General features: G+C 57.6%; 2 protein-coding genes across 3 annotated transcripts in view; one reads left to right on the top strand and one right to left on the bottom strand.

Moving 5' to 3' along the window:
• ACO2 (aconitase 2) overlaps nt 1-4,615 on the top strand; it is a 56,322-nt gene extending 51,707 nt beyond the window's left edge. The window contains exons 13-18 of the mRNA XM_038550423.1: nt 1,048-1,170; nt 1,421-1,576; nt 2,397-2,588; nt 2,971-3,103; nt 3,611-3,732; nt 4,086-4,615. Of these exons, the coding sequence (XP_038406351.1) occupies nt 1,048-1,170; nt 1,421-1,576; nt 2,397-2,588; nt 2,971-3,103; nt 3,611-3,732; nt 4,086-4,223 (864 nt within the window). The 3' untranslated portion in view covers nt 4,224-4,615. The remainder of the gene's footprint in view (nt 1-1,047; nt 1,171-1,420; nt 1,577-2,396; nt 2,589-2,970; nt 3,104-3,610; nt 3,733-4,085) is intronic.
• On the bottom strand, nt 4,480-18,193 carry POLR3H (RNA polymerase III subunit H). 2 transcript variants are annotated; one of them, XM_038550424.1, is made up of 7 exons: nt 17,978-18,193; nt 17,750-17,878; nt 14,650-14,746; nt 8,655-8,741; nt 8,186-8,249; nt 6,664-6,865; nt 4,480-5,813 (listed from the first exon to the last, which is right to left on the bottom strand). In XM_038550424.1, exons 2-7 carry the CDS (start codon nt 17,858-17,860, stop codon nt 5,760-5,762), a joined length of 615 nt encoding a protein of 204 aa, XP_038406352.1. In that variant the 5' UTR covers nt 17,861-17,878; nt 17,978-18,193; the 3' UTR covers nt 4,480-5,759. The 2 variants fall into 2 exon arrangements, with proteins under 2 accessions (XP_038406352.1, XP_038406353.1); XM_038550425.1 differs by lacking the exons at nt 14,650-14,746; nt 17,750-17,878; nt 17,978-18,193 and adding an exon at nt 9,715-9,877.

Raw genomic sequence — 18,193 nt, 5'->3', positions numbered from 1 at the left:
GCAGTTATGGTCACGAGCAGGAGCTTGAAATCACTGCCTAGGAGAAATGGCAGCCCTGGCTCTACCCAGTCCTGTGGGCTCGGCCAAGTCCCCCTCCTCTGTGCCCCCGGATCCTGGCAGGATTACATGAGGGGAGCTCCACAGCATCTGTCTTCAGCCTGGGTCATGATCTTGGGGTCCTGGGATCAGGCCTCGCGTCAGGCTCCCTGCTAAGTGAGGAGTCTGTTTCTTCCTCTGCATGCACTCATTTTGCTCTCTCCCTCAAATAAATAAACCTAAAAAAACTTTTTTTTTAAAAAAAAAAGGACTACAGGGATCCCTGGGTGGCGCAGCGGTTTGGCGCCTGCCTTTGGCCCAGGGCACGATCCTGGAGACCTGGGATCGAATCCCACATCAGGCTCCCGGTGCATGGAGCCTGCTTCTCCCTCTGCCTGTGTCTCTGCCTCTCTCTCTCTCTCTGTGACTATCATAAATAAATTTAAAAAAAATATTAAAAAATAAAGTTTAAAAAAAAAAAAAAGGACTACAGAGCAAGTAGAGGAAGTGCTTTGCATGGTCTAGGCCAGGAAGGCAGCCTCTTAGGAACAATGACCGAGCTACGTGCTCCGGCGCTTAGACCATTGTCAGCACAGGGCAGTCTTTTTATTCTTTCTTTAAAACATTTTAAAGTAATCTCTACACAAATGCAGGGCTCGAACTGACAACCCCAAGGTAGTTACACACTCTACTGCTAAGCTAGCCAGACGCCCTGTTCCTGACTTTAAGCGAGTGCTCTAGAAATTCCTTGGTTCGCTAAAGATGAGTGAAGAGGTGGCACCTTCCATGTCTTCAGCTGCCCGTTTTAGGAACATTTTTGTCACAGCAGCGTTTGTGTGCCGGGGCCCCAGCACATGCCCGTGAGGGGAGGAGACTGCCCTGAGGAGGGCACTGAGGTCCAGCCCAGTGGCCTGCACCCCCAGAGACCTCCTTGCAGCTTTGGGCTCCCGCTAGGGTCGGGGGTGGGAGTGGTGTCTGGTGCTGACCAGCAGCGGGCCGCCTCCGTTCCAGATTGTCACAGCCCTGGCCATCGCAGGCACCCTCAAGTTCAACCCAGAGACTGACTTCCTGACAGGCAAGGATGGCAAGAAATTCAAGCTGGAGGCTCCGGATGCAGATGAGCTTCCCCGAGCGGTGAGCAGGCGCTGCCACCCTGTGCCGTTGGCCGCAGTGGGCCTGCCTCGGCCTGGGTGTCTCGGGCCCCGCGGGTTGCCCTGTGGCTAAGACTCTCCTGTCCCTCCTGGGCAGGCAGGACAGCACCTGTGGTGAGAATGGGGCAGCTGGGTGGGGGTGGGGGCGATGTGTGTGGTGGTCCTCCTACAAGAGCCTGTCTGTGTGGGGGCTGCGGGCTCGGCACCCAGCGTGTCCCCATCTCCTCCTGCAGGAGTTTGACCCCGGGCAGGATACCTACCAGCACCCTCCCAAGGACAGCAGCGGGCAGCGAGTAGACGTGAGCCCCACCAGCCAACGCCTGCAGCTCCTGGAGCCTTTTGACAAGTGGGATGGCAAAGACCTGGAGGACCTGCAAATCCTCATCAAGGTCAGTGACGGGGGACGGGGCAGTGGTGACAGCCCCAGCCTCTGGGCCCTGCCCTCAGCAGGAAGGGCTGGAGGCGCCCGGGCGTCCCCGGCCCAGCGTCCCCTCCTCCTCCGCCCTGTGCCAGTCTGAGCTGGATCTGGCCAGCTGTGTCCGGGGCTCTCAGCCAGCGGCTGCAGCTGCTCAGGGCCACCTCCAGCGGCCACGGGCAGAGGACGCAGCACAAGCAGGGCAGGCAGGGCACGCGTGACCCAGCACGGCAGGTCTCCATGCCTCTGGCTTGGCCACACAGGCTCCAGAAGCCCCTGGGTCCTCTGTTCCCACAGTAGGGCACCAGTTGGTCTGGCCTGTGTTTGGGAGCCAGGCAGACACAGCCTTTGTGGTGTGGCCAGGGGTCTGAGACCCATGTCAGACATGAAGTTATGCTGTTTACAGAGTCTCCTGGTGGTGACAAGGCAGCACTAAGCCCATAGGATAAACCCGGTCACCAGTCAGGACCGGGACACATCCTTGGGCTTGTGTCCAGCACGAGGTCTCTAGCAGGCCTTCCAGCCTCGGCATCACTGCCTGGGGGCCTCGGTCTGCAGGGGTGGGCCGCAGTCCTGCCCGTGCAGCCTCTGCTGCCTGGGAGCGACCCGTCCTGGACAACTCCTCACTGAGCAGCCCAGGGCCTCTTGAGGGGCGGGGGGACAATCCTGCCCGAGCCTTGTGGTCATTGTGGCTGCACCAGGGCTGCGACTGTGTCCAGAGCCTCTAGAGGGCTTCTCCCGTCATCTCCCCCACGCCATTCCCTGACCCCCGTCCTCTCGCCTCACCACCCAAGGTCAAAGGGAAGTGTACCACTGACCACATCTCAGCCGCCGGCCCCTGGCTCAAGTTCCGTGGGCATCTGGACAACATCTCCAATAACCTGCTCATCGGTGCCATCAACATCGAAAATGGCAAGGCCAACTCCGTGCGCAATGCTGTCACCCAGGAGTTTGGTCCTGTCCCTGACACTGCCCGCTACTATAAGGTGGGTCCCATCGGTGGGGCCGGGGTGCAGGTGCAGGGAAGGGGTGCTCCCTACCCAGGAGCCTACACCAATAGCTCTGCAGTTGGAGGATGCCCTGGTGCCACGGGAGTGGGGGGGGCAGTCCTGTGTCCCCCTCACCATCTACCCCTGCCCTGCGCTCTGCTCCCCTACTGGGCCTTCCTCCAGAGCCTGCCTTTGTCCTGAGCACTGGGGCGGGTAGACCGCACCTCCCCACGCCCCTTGCAGACAGGGACTGAATCTGATCACCTCTGATTTCACCAGCCCTGGGGCAGCAGGTGACCTGTGATGCCCCGGAAGCCCCAGGGAAGGCAGGCAGGGGCCCTGTGTCCTCTCCCTCATACCCTCCCCACTTGCCTGACAGAAACACGGCATCCGGTGGGTGGTGATCGGAGATGAGAACTATGGTGAGGGCTCGAGCCGGGAGCATGCTGCGCTGGAGCCGCGCCACCTTGGGGGCCGGGCCATCATCACCAAGAGCTTTGCCAGGATCCACGGTAAGGTGGAGCCCAGGTCCCACCACCTCCGCTTCCCCTCACCGGCAGCCCAGGCACCCAGCCTGCTGGTGACGGACTCCGGCCTGGAGCCCCACGCCTGCTTTCCACCAGTCTCTGCCACTCCTGAGTAGCATTGGGTCCGAGGCCCACAGCTTCCCAAGATGGGAACTGGCTTCCTAACTTGCATACCCAAGCAGTTGAAATCCAGGGCACGTGGTCAGAGGATTTTTCTGATCATGAATGTCCAGAAAGCCATTGGGTCCACAGAGACCCAAACCGGCAGGCCTGCAGAGGGCTCTAGGCCAAAGGCACCCCGTCATCGGGAGTGTAGCCAACCCGGTCCTGACGGCTCTGCTCAGTTGTCTCCAGGTGCAGGGCCAGGGTGCCTCTCCTAGAGCCCTACCTGGGCTTAGAAAAGGAAGCGCTCTAGGCTGGTGAGGTTCCTGCGTGGAGAAGGGAGGGACTGGCCCTGCCCTCTGTGGACTCCGTGTGCCCTCTGCCTTCCAGAAACCAACTTGAAGAAGCAGGGCTTGCTGCCCCTCACCTTTGCTGACCCAGCCGACTACAATAAGATTCATCCCGTGGACAAGTTGACCATCCAGGGCCTGAAAGACTTTGCTCCCGGCAAGGTCAGGGGGGTGGGGAAGGAGGGTGGGCCGAGGACAGCCACTTTGCTTCTTCCCCTTACACCCACTTCTGGCCCTGCATCCTCCTCCTTCCATGAACCTTTGTTCCAGCTGGAAGGGCCCTTAAATTCTCCAAGCCCCACTCGTTAGTACAGGCTTGGCTCTCGAAAGCCAACAGCCCACGCCTAGCAGGATCCTCTGGGCCCTGGGAGTTAATGCCACCCGAGCCCACACCTGCCCTTGATCTTGGTCGGCCTGCTGGCCCCTGAGGCTCACCTTGGAGCACCCCACCTTCCTGACCTTAAGGCAGACACCAGGGCCACGTTCCTAAGAGCCACTCCACCTCCCCCCTACAGCCCCTGAAGTGCATCATCAAGCACCCCAATGGGACCCAAGAGACCATCCTCCTGAACCACACCTTCAACGAGACCCAGATTGAGTGGTTCCGCGCCGGCAGTGCTCTCAACAGGATGAAGGAACTGCAGCAGCAGTGAGATCCAGCCCAGCTCCCCTGCCCGCCTGCCCCTCGGACCCTGCAGCGGGGTCCCCAGTACAGCCCACGCGTCATCAGAACTGGATCTGCCCCGATCCAGCCATGGTTTCCTGCTCGAGACAGTGGGGTCAGACCTCCTGGCCTCCCTTCCCTCAGCCGGCCGACTGACCCATGGTTGGGGGGGGGGGGGTATTCTTAAAAGAATGTTCCGGCTCCCCTGCCTTCCCGTTTTTAGTCTGTTTCAGATCTTGAGCAACTCCGTTCAACTGTATTTATTTTTGATGAGAAGACTCCATTTAAAATTTTTCTCCCGCCTCATTTCACTGGTGGCTCAAGGATTTTAAAGAAACTTTACTCTTATGAAAAAATAAGAATCCAAACTCAGTGACTGTCCCCGTGTGAGAGTGGTGGTGTCCGTACACGGTACCGACTCCAGGGCTCAGGGTGGGTTTTTGTAGCAGTCAGCAGACACTCCCGCTGGACCTGCCACTGCAGTGAAGGGCAAGTGACACAGTGGCCTGCCCACAGGGCAGCCTCCCCTCCCCCCAACATCTGCACAGCTTCCCTCACGTTCCAGGAGGTAGGGTCCAAGATGAATTGGATCCTGCCCTGCCCTGGGCACAGGGTCAGCCCCCCAGACACCCGAGCGGGGCACAGACCCAAGGCCACAGCTGGTCCAGGCTGTGCACGGTCCCCTGGCCCACGGCACCGGGTGGCAGGGGGCACTTCCAGCTGCTCCTGGAGTGACGTCCGCACCCCGGTGCCCATGCAAGCTAAGGAGGCGCACTCCATGGAGGGCACACGATTTGCCTGATAGAAATCCGGCATCCCGTGGGCGCTAGAGAGCAAGCCTGCCCGCGGGTTCTGCAGGAGTGAAGCGGCAGGAGGAATCTGGAAAGCCATTCTGCTGAATAAACAATGCGGTGTTTGCCCTCGCTGGGGACCTGGCGTCACCAGCAGACCCTGAGTGTTCCTGGCGTGGCCAAGGTCTGAAAGTGACAGCTGTACGGCTGGTCACCAGTCCTGACCTTACGCCAGCTAAGCTGACAGCCTCCACTTGGCTTGATGGCGCTGGCTGGGCTGAGTCCAGGCCCCCACCTTCCAAACACCAGTGGGGGAGGGGAAGTGACAGGAGCTATAGCTACCCCAGGCTGGCCTCTCGCTCTTATTTTAGGGAGGCCACCAAACTTAGCCCAGAGCCCAGCCTGAGACCGACAATGTCAACCCCCACATCCCGCCAGAGGGGAGGTCATCTCCAGAAGTGGCCTGGGGAGAGGACACGCTGTCTCAGCTGTGGCAGCTTGGGGACCTTACATCACTGGTTCCTCCCTGACTGATGTGGCCTTGATTTATTAAATGTCTCTGGCAGAGGTCCACAGGGACAGTGGGGCCTCGGGGGAAGCTTGAGCAGGAGCAGGGCCAGGATGCAAGGCACACACACTGCAGAGCTGGTGTCTTCACGGCCAGCAGCACCACCTCCCCAGGGGCTGGGCTGGGGTCTGCAGGACCAGGCAAGGTCCGCCGTTGAGCCCCCGTGCTAGCTGCTGGTCCACCAGGACAGAAGGCCCAGGCCTGGCTCACTGATGGATCCCTGCCGGGGGTAGAGAAAAAACAGGCACGTTGCGTCTACCTTCGGGCCTCAGGAGACTCAGGAGGCAGGGGGGCCACCCTCCTGGGTACCCTGCATGGGCCAAGGGAGTAGCGAGGCAAGCTCATGCCAGCCACAAGGACCTGGGGAGATCCAGGAGCCATGCAGCACCCAGCTGGCCACATGGGAACACAGCCCGGACTCCCCTCTCCGGCCCCAGCAAGGTCAGGTATCCTTCCGCAGCCCCAGGCCTGCCCAGACACGGGCACCGGCAGGCCAGTCCTGGGCATGCTCCAAGAAAGGCTCCAGAAAGGCCCAGCAACCCCGAGCCCCAGCCTCCAAACACAGAGGAGATGCCCTCGGCCACCCAGATTTTTGACAACCTGCGGCACGTTATACCCGCAAACCCTACTAGCAGGCCCTGGAGATGCATCCTACTTTGTCACACGCCACTGTCTGACTTCGTGAGGGTAGACACCAGGCTGGCCGCAGCTCTGCGGCCACCCCATGCCCACGGGGGCTCGGGTTCGGGAGCAGCCGCCATGGAGGGTCACCGGCCCCTGAACCCCCTCCCCAGCCCCTGCCTTGCTCTCTCCCTCCGCGCCTTGTCACCTGGCGTGGGCTCTGTCCCGACCGCAGGCAGGTCAGACACTGCTATCCCCCCAGCGCTGTGGCAGCTTACCCACCCCCACGAGCCTCAGGCCATGGCCAAGGGGACAGGCTCCCCCGGGAGAGTGACCGCCTAAGACACACCCACAGGGACAGGGGTTCCAGGCGGGGAACCCCAAGCCAACACCCTAGGAAGTGGCTCCCGCCACCCGGTTCCCCGCCACGCGGCGTCCGCACAACTCACCACAAGCGTGTACGGAGCCTCCTTCTTTGGCAGCTCCTCACTGGAAGACGTGGCTTCGGCCGAGCTGGGCCCCGTGGGGGACGTGTCCACAAAGCTCTCATCCACCACCCGGAAGCGGATCTCCTCACCCGTGTCCATGTACAAGTCGTGCGCTCCTTCCTCCGTCTCGTACTCCCACACCCACACCTGCTCCGCCTCGTCACTGGGCGCGGCGCGGGGTCAAGGTAACAACGGGGGCGAGGAGCCCACAGGAAACCCCAGGAAAACCCAATTTTAGGGGGAGAGCTCCTTGGTTGGGGTGTCAAGGAGAAGCAAGGCCGGGCAAGGTGTGGGCTGCCACCAGAGCAGGAAGGCGGCTCAGGCGCAGAGCGAGTCTCGCCTCTTGCTGCCCAGGGCCCTTTTCCTGCGGGTCGGACTCGGGCCAACTGCCACGTTCGGGCCTCTGCTCCACAAGCGGGGACGGGGCCAGGCCCGCCGTCTGTGCTTCAGGGTGCTGCGTGCAGAACGGGGCGGTAGCAAGGCCTGGCTGCCTGGCCTGGCCTCGCGGGGCTGTGGCGAGGAGGGGACATGGCCACACACACGAGAAGTGCTTTCCACTGGTCGCAGCCGGCCCTGCAGTGCTAGCCAAAGCCACCCCGTGTTCTCTCACAGTGCGACCCCACAGTCCTTTCCAGCCCTGCCCTGTGACAACAACCAGCACAAGGACCTTCCCAGGTTTCAGAAGGACAGACATGGCAAATGGAAGGTCACCGGCCCGAGGGCCCGCAGCCAGCGGGAGGTCCAGCCAGGCAGGGCCAGGTTTTCTGACGAGCCCGGAGTCCCGCACAGACCCCGCCCCTGGTCCGCCGTACATGCACACGGGCCCAGCCACACACCGGCCCAGCCGCGGTGGCCTCGAGAGCTGGTGAGGGCAGCGCCCTGCAAACCCCTGCAAAGCCCCAGGCCCCTCGCTCAGCCCACGCAGAGCAGCCAGCGCGCCCTCTAGTGGCGGCCCCGCGTGCCAGGTCCCCTGCTGGGCACTGTGGGCACAGTCCTGACAAGACAGGGTCCATTCTGGTGAGCAGTCTCAGCGAGGACCCCAGAAACAGCCCCAGTGCAACAGGGCAAGGGCCGGCGTGGGGCAAAGGGGGAACCCAGCGGAGGGAAACAGCCCAGCCCAGCATCAGGCACAGTCAAGCCCTCAAACGCCAGCCAACGGTACTGTTTGCACAGCAGGGAAGTAGGGAGGCGAGCCCCACAGGGCAAACCTCTCCAGGGCGAGGATTCTGGAGTGATCCCTGAGAGGACAACCTAAGCAAAGTGAACAGAGCACCACCTACACGCCCAGGCACGTGGACACCACCACGGTCAGCATGGGAAGCACGGGCAGGTCAGCACTTCCAGGGCACAAGTGTGGGCTGGGCAGTGGGCACGGAGATCAGCAGTACCGGCCCACAGGAGCCAGGGTCACCCGAAGGAGCATAGACTGTCCTTTGGAAAGACCTGAGCTCCCCTGTGCCCCACTTTAACCTTGGGAGGATACAACTTGGCTGGCTGCTGCAGAGACTCAGGGGGGATGAGAATGTCGTCAAAGAACCCTAGAGAGACTGGAACAAATGAAGAAAGTGACAGCATGGGACATGGCAGTTGTCGCCATGGAAATGGGAACCCCCTCCCCCCCACACACACATACCTCAGATCCCTGCGCCTCTACCTACGCCATTTAGCCACCAAAACTTATGCTGGACACCATGCAAAATAGGGTCTGGTGAGCACCTGGGCCCGAGGCCCTCTGTCTTGAACAAGGTCTCACAGGGAAGCCCCCCGGCTGGCCAAGGCCCTGCACTGTTACGTGAGCACGAGGGGGCTGCGTATCCTCCACACACGAGCTTCCCTGACAGCACAGCGTCTGAATCTGACCCTCCCCACCCCCCCCAACCATGTGGCCCAGCACAGAAGCTGAAAGGAGGCCTAGGCCGGGCCCCTTGCCCCGAGTGCTCCCAGGCCTTTACCGTGCACTCCCTCCGGGCTGCAGCCTTTGATCCTGCCGATCAGAATCTCATCCAGGAACGGATGGAACACCACATAGCGAAAATGGACTGGAAGTGAAGGAAGAGCGTCAGTGACAAGCAGGCACATGAGCAATGGCCCAGGCTTCCCAGGGCCGACTCCACTGGCTGGCCCACTGACCTGGACGCCCTGCAGCTACCCCGGAGTCTGCTGGGCACTCCACACCCCGTACCCCTGTGGGTCCAGACCCGCCAGCTGAACTAGGGGGACCCACACCTCGTCCCCCGCAAGGCCACAGCACAGCCCCCATAACAGGCCAGCAGCAGAGGCCCTGGACCCAAGGGCTGGCCCCCAAACCCAGCAGACAAGTCACTCCTGAACCCAGACTCTGGGCCGCAGATGACTCCATAGTCCACTCCCACTCTTCCTCTAGACTTACTCCCTTAAATTCTAAAATGGGCAGAAGCAACTGGCAAAGGGAGCCAGGTTTGGAAACAAGTTCTCCGTCTCCCTCTGATGGGAGTTTGCCCCAGGCATAGCTCTGACCTGGAACAGGATGCTAAAAGTGCCCTGAGATTCAGGGGGGCCACGGGGACGCAGAGGCAAGCACCCAACAAAAATTCCTCTGTGGGTTCTCAGGCCCTGCCCTAGGTGGTCGCGGTCACCACACCCCCGGGAAAGTATCAGGTGAGGTCTGTGCCCACATCACAGCCTGATCCACAGGCCCGGCGGGAGCCGTTACCTCATCACTCCTGCCCCTTCGAGCCCCAAAGGGGTGAGCAACATGGACCCCAACACCGCCAGAGCTAGCAACCACACGAGGCTACTTCCTGCTGGTCACGCAGTGCCCATCGCAACCCACCCACACCAGTGGTCAAGGCTTCCCCACTGTGACGATGGGGAAGCAGTTTGGACAGCTGCGCAGGCCGCTCAGCCACACGCCCTTCCACCCTGTTCTGCCATGGGAAGACCCCGAGACTTTCGGGACCAGCAAACGGCCACAGGGTGGAATGTGCCTTCCTCTGGCAGCTTCCATCCCGAACACGGGCTGCAGCCACTAACCTACTCCGCCGACGCTGCCCAGGGCCAGTAGGGCCCGGCGGCCCCGGCTCCTTCCAGGCTGCTGCTGCGCAGCCCCACCAGGCAGGATGCCTGAGGAAAGCAGAGGAGGCAGGTGGTACCCCCTCCCTCCCTGTGACGAGCGCGTCATGCTGACCTTGCAGAGAGCAGATGAGGGCAGCCAGCGGTCACAAGTCCACAGGATGGAAAAACCCTGTCCCCCATGTGACCCAACGTTCGGCTCAGCTTAGCAAATCCCCACAGAGCCTCCCACCAAGTGTGTGCCAGGGCCGGTTTGGGCACTGGGCTTATGGGGGCAGAACGGCAGGTGGTCTCGTGCCCAGGGAGCTCGAGTCTGGAACAGCCACAGCCGAAGGCACATGGTGGCCAATCCAAGCACCCACCAACAGGTGAGCGGATGAACATCACGCAGTCTATCCGTATAATGGAATATTACTCGGTCTTAAAAAGGGAGTACAGACACACTGAATGACACGGATGAACCTCAAGGATGCTATGCTACGTGAAATAAACCAGTTACAGAAGACCGCATACTGTGTGATTCCATTTATCCAAAATGTCCAGATTAGGCGAATCCAGACACAGAGGGTAGATCAGTGGTTGTCCGCGGCTGGAGGAGGGAGAATGAGAAGTGACTGATAGGTGCGTGGTTTCTTTTTGAGGTGGGGAAAATGTTCTGGAATTAGATCATGGTGATGGTTGCACAGCTCTATGAATATCCTAAGAGCTACTGAATCGTAAGCTTTACAAGGGTGAATTTTGTGGCATGTAGATTAGATCTCAATTACAAACAAAAAGGAGGCCACAGCCCAGCGGGAGGGCCAGCCGGGGCAGTGCTGTATTTGGAGCCATCTCCCAAGAGCCCCACCTAAAGTTCCAGGGTGTTTCATGGGCAGATGGGAAGCCTGGAAAGCCAGAACGGGTGGGTCTGCAGGGTCAGTAAGAGGAAGACCTTGTCCCAGGAGAAGCAGGTCTGCCTGGGGACGTGGTGAGTTTGTGCTAAGGGCAGACACTGTCCCCCCTTACGTGCAGTAACCCGGAGAAAAATTCACAGACACAGAAAGTACAACAGTGAGGGTGCCTGGTGGCTCAGTGGTTGAGTATCTGCCTTCGGCTCAGGCTGTGATCCCAAGATCCCGGGATCGAGTCCTGCATTGGGCCCCTCACAGAGAGCCTGCTTCCCCCTCTACCTGTGTCTCTGCCTCTCTGTGTGTGACTCTCATGAATAAATAAATAAAATCTGGGACGCCTGGGTGGCTCAGCGGTTGAGCACCTGCCCCTGGCTCAGAGCATGATCCTGCAGTCTCAGGATCGAGTCCCACATCAGGCTCCCTGCCTGGAGACTGCTTCTTCCTCTGCCTACACCTCAGCCTTTCTCTCTCTGTGTCTTTCATGAATACGTAAATAAAGTCTTTAAAAAATAAAAAAATAAATTAAATAAAATAAAATCTAAAAAAAAAAAAAGTACAATAGTGGATTCCAGAGCCCCGGAGAGGGGTGGAATGAAGGCGGAATGTGTAAGAGGGACAGAGTGTGAGTCTGGAAGGATTGAAAGGTTGGTGGTGATTCCACAACGATGACTATACACGATGCCACGGAGCTGTGCACTAAAAATAGTTAAAATGGTAAATTTTATATTATACGTATCGTAGCACAACTTAGGGGAAAAAACAATGGAACAAAGCAAATGGTGGGCACGACACCAGTCCCAGCTCAGAGCAGGGCAGGGGTGGCAGGGCCAGTCAAGAGGGGCTCCCCTGGGGGAGGCCAGGTGTGGCCAGCCTCGGGAGCATGGGGCACATGGCACTGGCACCTGTTACAGTGACAAGAGATGAGGCTGAACGGAGCTCGGTGTTACAAGTCACAAAGGCGCACTTTGTGGAGACACTTGCTGAGACAAGTGATGCAATCTGGCCCCGGCGGTGGTGGGGGAGGGGGGTTGGAAGTACAAGGCAATAAGCAAAAGAAGAGTCCTCAAGCCAAAAGTGGAGGCAGGTATGGAGAGGCCCTGCTCCGCACACCCTGGCCACAGCCCTGGGTGAGGCAGTGGACGGGGTGGCGGCCGGAATGGGCAGGGGAGGAGGGTCAGCCTTGACACGTGGTGATCCCGTGACACATGCTATGATCCCCACAACATACCACCACCCCATGCGGTGCTCTGTGGCCCAGGCCAGGCTTCACAGCTGCACATGGTGACCCCATTTTACAGATAAGGAACCCGAGACCGAGAGAGGCAAGTTACCTGCTCAAGGTCCACACGGGACGGGGGGAAGCAGAATTAAATCCAGGACCGTGTGATCTGCCCTAATCCTCACACCCGTTCCCAAGGACACAGGGGGCCCAGGGTGAACTAGGGTTGGGGGACAGTGAAAATCTTACACCAAGTGGCAGAAACAACCAAATGAAAGAACAGAACTTCAATTTTAACTTTTCCAGTTTTCCTTGAAGTTCTGGCACCTCTTACCACTCGTCTCCAGAACACCACCTAAAGGCAGACTGGGCTTGGCTGGAGTGCGTTCTTCTCTGTAAAGAGGCCCTGTGGTTTTTTTTTTTTTTTTTTTTTTTTTTTTTTTTTGAGGCCCTGTGGTCTTATTTTCACGTCACCATTTTATTTTTCTGCTAAATGTTCCGAGCGCGTACCAATCCAGCCTGTTTCCTAGGGCTGCCTGCAGAGCTTGGCGATGTCTCTGTGGACTCGAGTGTCTGGATTCCTGGACACAGACACCAGGCAGCCTCATGGTGCGTTCTGGAATGCTCCACATCTCTGTGCCCAGAGGCTGACCGAGACAGGGCTCCTCACACTTCCTCATGCGAGCAGCACCCAGCTCCTCGTTCTAATGCGTGCGGGCTCACCTCCAGAGGCTGGGATTCACAGGCCTGAGCGCCAAGCTGATGGCCAGGGGCAGGCCTACACTCTGGTTAGCCCCGAACCACCTCAGGGGCCCCCTTTCCCTCTGCTTCTGATGTGGCTGGGTCCTGGGAGGAGAGGGAAGGGTCCCCACTCCCTCCCTGAGAACTCTAGCCAAGGTAACGCCCTCCCTACACGTCCAGGTCTGGTAACCAACCTTCCCTTCCAGGAGCACACCTCTTTGCTGTGACTGCAGCGCCTCCTATCGAGAGGTGGAATCTATTTTTCCTTCCCTCACCGCCAGCCTCAGCCAGGAGTCCTGCTCTGGCCAATGGGATTTAGGCAGAGGCTTGAAAAGCTGCTCCTACAGGGGCTCAGCTGCACCATGGTGCCTTGATCTCCGGGAAGGAAAGATGAGACCATGTGCAGCAGAGATGAGCCACCCTCATGCCCACCCCCAACCAACCAGTCTGCCAACCACCAGACACAGGAGGCCACCCTACCCCATCCAGCCCTGGACAGGCCAGCCCGGAAGAACTCATTTAGCAGATCCCAGAATCAGGAGAAATAGTTCAAATCAATGAGTCACGGAGCCCCATGTGCCAAGGTCCCGTCCAAAGACCTTTGCACATATTATTATTCTCACAATGTCCTGTGATATAAAATCTACTGTTAACTACATCTCACAGCAAGGAAACAGGCACGGAGTGGTTAGTCTCACAGCACGTAATCGGCATAGCTGGGACTGGAATCCAGGGGCTACACGTACTCATTATGTCCCAGGGCCCCTTAAAGTCCCCTCCCCTCCAACCTGCCTCCTCCCCAAGACAGATCCACTCCCCTCTGCTCTCCACATTTTTATTTTATTTTTTTTAAGATTTTATTTTTAAGTAATCCCTACACCCAATGTGGGTCTTGAACTCACAACCCTAAGATCAAGAGTCACATGCTGTACCAAATGAGCAAGCCAGGTGCCCCTGCTCCCCACTTTTAACCCAACACTGACCATGCCAGTGCCACCCGACACCTGTCTGGCCACCCCCCCAACCAGAACTGAGCAGCCTGAGGACCAGGAAGAGCAGAGCTCGGTAATAAGCGAGACCACAGGGGGCACAGACTCGGAGCCACAATCTCAGAGCCAGAGAGGCCTCAAGAATGGTCTTGTGCAGGGCCTCTGGGAGGCTCAGTCAGTTAAGTGATGGACTCTTAGCCCAGCTCAAGTCTTGATCTCAGGGTCATGAGATCAGTCTCTCGCTCTCTCAAATAAACCAATAAATCCTTAAAAAAGAAAAAGAAGGGATCCCTGGGTGGCGCAGCGGTTTGGCGCCTGCCTTTGGCCCAGGGCACGATCCTGGAGACCCGGGATCGAATCCCACGTCAGGCTCCCAATGCATGGAGCCTGCTTCTCCCTCTGTGTCTCTGCCTCTCTCTCTCTCTCTCTCCGTGTGACTATCATAAATAATAAATAAAAATTAAAAAAAAAAGAAAAAAAAAAAAAGAAAAGGCAGCCCAGCTGGCTCAGCGATTTGACGCCGGCCTTCGGCCCAGGGCGTGATCCTGGGGTCCCAGGATCGAGTCCCACATCGGGCTCCCTGCATGGAGCCTGCTTCTCCCTCTGCCTGTGTCTCTGCCTCTCTCTCTCTCTCTCTCTGTCTCTCATGAATAAATAAATAAAATCTTTTTTTTTTTAAATAAATTTTTATTTATTTATGACAGTCACACAGAGAGAGGGAGAGAGGCAGAGACACAGGCAGAGGGAGAAGCAGGCTCCATGCACCGGGAGCCCGATGTGGGATTCGATCCCGGGTCCCCAGGATCGGGCCCTGGGCCAAAGGCAAGCGCCAAACCGCTGCGCCACTCAGGGATCCCAAATAAAATCTTAAAAAAAAAAAAAAAGAATCACCTTGTCCACCATTTCTTATAGACAAGGAAACTGAGGCCCAGACGGGAAGATTCTGTTCACTGTCACACAGTCCATTGCTGGCAGAGTCAGGACTAGGCCTCGGGTCTCCCAATCCCTAGACCAGGAGTCCCACAACCAAAAATCCCAAGGAGGAAAAGGCACCTACCTTTGGTGTGCGATGCGCCATCCCCTGGGAACACATAGGCGTCCTCCAGCCTGGTGATGTCGAACAGACAGATGCAGAGCCCCACGCTGTACACGACCTATGGGCATCGACGTACATACATATATACGTACAAATGCGCGTGCACACAGAGGACACAGAGGCCCAGCTCCCCAGCATTCTCTCCTGAGACCCTCACCACTCGGGGCAGCTAGAAACGAGTTGGGGCACCGTCTGAGGTATCCAAGGGTAAGGAGCCTCCAAAGGATGCGGCACTCTGGAAGGAGGAGGGCCTTTGTGACAAGACAGATCCAGGTTACAGCGCCAGTTCCACCACCCACTATGTGACCTCCAAGGTCACTTCTCTGAGCCTCAGTTTCCCCCATCTGCAAAACTGGACCAACCAGGCTGCAGGTGTGTTAAATAACAAGAGGTAATGGATGTGACACCCATGCCAGCATCTGACTCACATGCTGGAAGTAGTAACAGTCAGTCAACACAGATCACTATTATTACCAGTAAGGATCACTGGCAGGGAAACCCTAAACCTACACTCCCCAAAGTCTCCGGCTCTTGCTGGAGCTCATGGCTCAGTGAATGTCAGAGTCCGGGCTAAACCCCACCTGCTCACAAAGTATCAGGCACACAGCCGTGGCCACAGGGACTGAGGGTGGCAGAGGGACACGTGCCCGAGGCTCTGAGACTAGACACAGGGCATCTCATACCCCATGCCCACCGTGCCCCAAATCACCAGCCTGCTTACCTGCCACCAGTGTCATCACCTCCCAATACACACCCTGCAGGACTGTTCAAGGATTAGCAAGAAGCTCAGAGAACTCCAAGTCCGGGCCGGACCTCACCACAATGAGCCACAGAGCCTGGCTGCCTTGCACAAGATCTGTGCCCTTGGGAGGCCTGGATGGGATCGTGTCCCACATTGGGTACCTGCATGGAGCCTGCTTCTCCCTCTGCCTGTGTCTCCGCCTCTCTTTGTGTGTCTCTCATAATTAAATAAATAAAATCTTAAAAAAAAAAAAAAAAAAAAAGATCTGTGCCCTTGGCCAGACCACAGACCTCTTCTGTGCAGCTTCCTCTCAAATGATTCTAATATAAAAGACTCGTCTGAACAGGTCCCTGAAGGACCCATACCCCAAAGGGCTACATTCCCTTCTTGGACTTTTAACAGCTTTTTTTTTTTTAATTTATTTATTTATGATAGACACAGAGAGAGAGAGGCAGAAACACAGGAGGAGGGAGAAGCAGGCTCCATGCCAGGAGCCCGATGTGGGACTCGATCCCGGGACTCCAGGATCGCACCCTGGGCCAAAGGCAGGCGCTAAACCGCTGAGCCACCCAGGGATCCCCTTTTTTTTAAACAGTTTTTTTTTTTTTTTTTTTTTTTTTTTACTTTTTTTACCTTCTTGGACTTTTCACACCTTCTGTCACCACTATGCTCACACTTCATCCCTCCACTGACCCCCTCTACCTTCTACCTCACAACGTAACTGGAAGCCAATCACTAAGGACTTCATGAGTTCTCTCCACCAACAGCTGCAAACAACTCCCTTCCATGATCTCAGCCTCTATCTACAGAAGGGACTGGCCTCCTGTCTAAAGCCAGCCAACCTTCCTCTTGCTCCTTCTCAGCCTATCACCTCCTGCTATTCTACAGATGGAAATCAATACTGCCATGACATCCTGCAGGCCCCATGTGGTTTGGCTCCTGCCACCTTTCCAGCTTACTCTCCTCTCTTCCTCTCCAGGCCACACCAGTCCTCCTCCAGGTTATGATGGATGAAATATTCCCTCCTGCCACAGGGCCTTTACACATGCAGTTTCCTTTGCCTGCCCAACTCTTCTCTCTGCACAGCCCTTTCCCACTCTCAAAAATGAATCCCCAGGGTACCTGGGTAGCTCTGTTGGTGAAGCATCTGCTTTGAGCTCAGGTCATGATCCCAGGGTCCTAGGATTGAGTCCCAAGTCAGGCTCCCTGCTCAGCAGAGTGCTTCTCCCTCCCCCTCTGCCCCCCACCGTGCTTGTGCTTTCTCTCTCTTTTTCTCTTTCAAATAAATAAAATCTTCATTTTTTAAAAAGATTTTATTTATTTATTCATGAGACACAGAAAGAGAGAGAGAGAGAAAGAGGCAGAGACACAGGCAGAGGGGGAAGCAAGCTCCCTGCAGGGAGCCCGATGTGGGACTGGATCCCAGGACTCCAGGATCACGCCCTGGGCCAAAGGCAGGCGCTAAATTGCTGAGCAGTTTAGTCAGGCATCCCAAAATCTTCATTTTAAAAAATATATATATTTATTGGGACACCTGAGTGGCTCAGTGGTTGAGCGTCTGCCTTTGGCTCAGGGCATGATCCCAGATTCCTGGGATCGAGTCCCACATCGGGTTCCTTGCATAGAGCCTGCTTCTCCTCCCTCTGCCTGTGTCTCTGCCTCTTTCTGTGTCTATCATGAATCAATAAATAAAATCTTAAAAAAAAAGATATATTTAACAGAGAGAGAGAACGCGTGCGCTCCTTGCATGGAGCCTGCTTCTCCCTCTACCTCTGTGTCTCTCATGAATTAATAAACAAAATCTTAAAAAAAAAGAAAAGAATAAATCTCCTGATGGTTAACTCTATTTATTTGCGAGACAGAGACAGCGCAAGAGAGCATGAGCAGGGAGGAGAGGGAGAAGCAGACACCTCACTGAGCAGGGAGCTGAATGTGGGGCTCAATCCCAAGACCCTGCGATCAGGAGCTGAAGGCCGATCCTTCAGGGACGGAGCCACCCAGGGGCCCCTTAATGATGGTTAACTCTAAACCACTGTCCATCTTCACAGACACAGTGTGTGACAGCCATCATTATTTCCATTTTACAAATGGAAGCTGAGGCCCAGAGCGGGTAATCCAACAGGGTGCAATCTGGCATTTCCCCAGTTTCTGTTTTGACTCCAACATCCCACGTGCAGGTGAAGTAACTGAGCTCGGAGAAGTTAAGCTACTTGTCCAAGGCCAGGGTTTGGCGTGACCGGGGAGGCCTGCAGCGGGCAGGAGGGCAGCGCTGGGCCTCCCGTGCCAGGGCCTGTCAGCGACCCCGTGGGCCCCCGGTACCTTGTTGGCCAACTTTTTGTTCAGCTCCTCGGCAATGGAGTCGTTGAGCTTCCTCTCAAACTGCCACGGGGGGATCCGCACGGTGTCCACCATCTCCACCAGGACGAACATCGCGCCTGCGCCGGGGCCCTGGGGGCGGGAGGCTCAGTCACGCGCCGTGTGGGGCGGTGGGCGTTCCCGAACCCCCTCGGGCGCGTCCCCGCCGCTGAGCGCCCCCCACGCACACACCCAGGCCGGCGGAGGGGCTGCGCGGTGCGGCGCCGGGTACCCCGTGCGGGGCGTGTGCAGCCTCTGCAAACTGAGGAAACTGAGGCTCAGCAGGAGACGCCCTCGCTCCAGCGAGAGAGCGCGAGCACCCGCCGCACGACCCGGTCCCGCCACGCGCCACGCGCCGCCATGCACCGCGCTCCCACGCGCAGCCGACTTCGGGCGAGATTCCGAATC

This window comes from Canis lupus, chromosome 10 (genome assembly GCF_011100685.1).
Source record: "Canis lupus familiaris isolate Mischka breed German Shepherd chromosome 10, alternate assembly UU_Cfam_GSD_1.0, whole genome shotgun sequence".
Taxonomy (NCBI): domain Eukaryota; kingdom Metazoa; phylum Chordata; class Mammalia; order Carnivora; family Canidae; genus Canis; species Canis lupus.
Note: the sequence above shows the minus strand (reverse complement) of the source record. Positions and strands in the feature narration are given on the sequence as shown.

Bases quoted from the DNA above. Each gene is read 5' to 3' on its own strand.
- POLR3H (XM_038550424.1), bottom strand. From the start codon at position 17,860: ATGTTCGTCCTGGTGGAGATGGTGGACACCGTGCGGATCCCCCCGTGG. The intron at 8,742-14,649 runs GTAGGTGCCTTT...CTTCACTTCCAG, and splicing joins TGGCGCATCGCACACCAAAG to TCCATTTTCGCTATGTGGTG. The intron at 5,814-6,663 runs GTGAGTTGTGCG...TACCCCCGGCAG, and splicing joins AGGCTCCGTACACGCTTGTG to GGATCCATCAGTGAGCCAGG.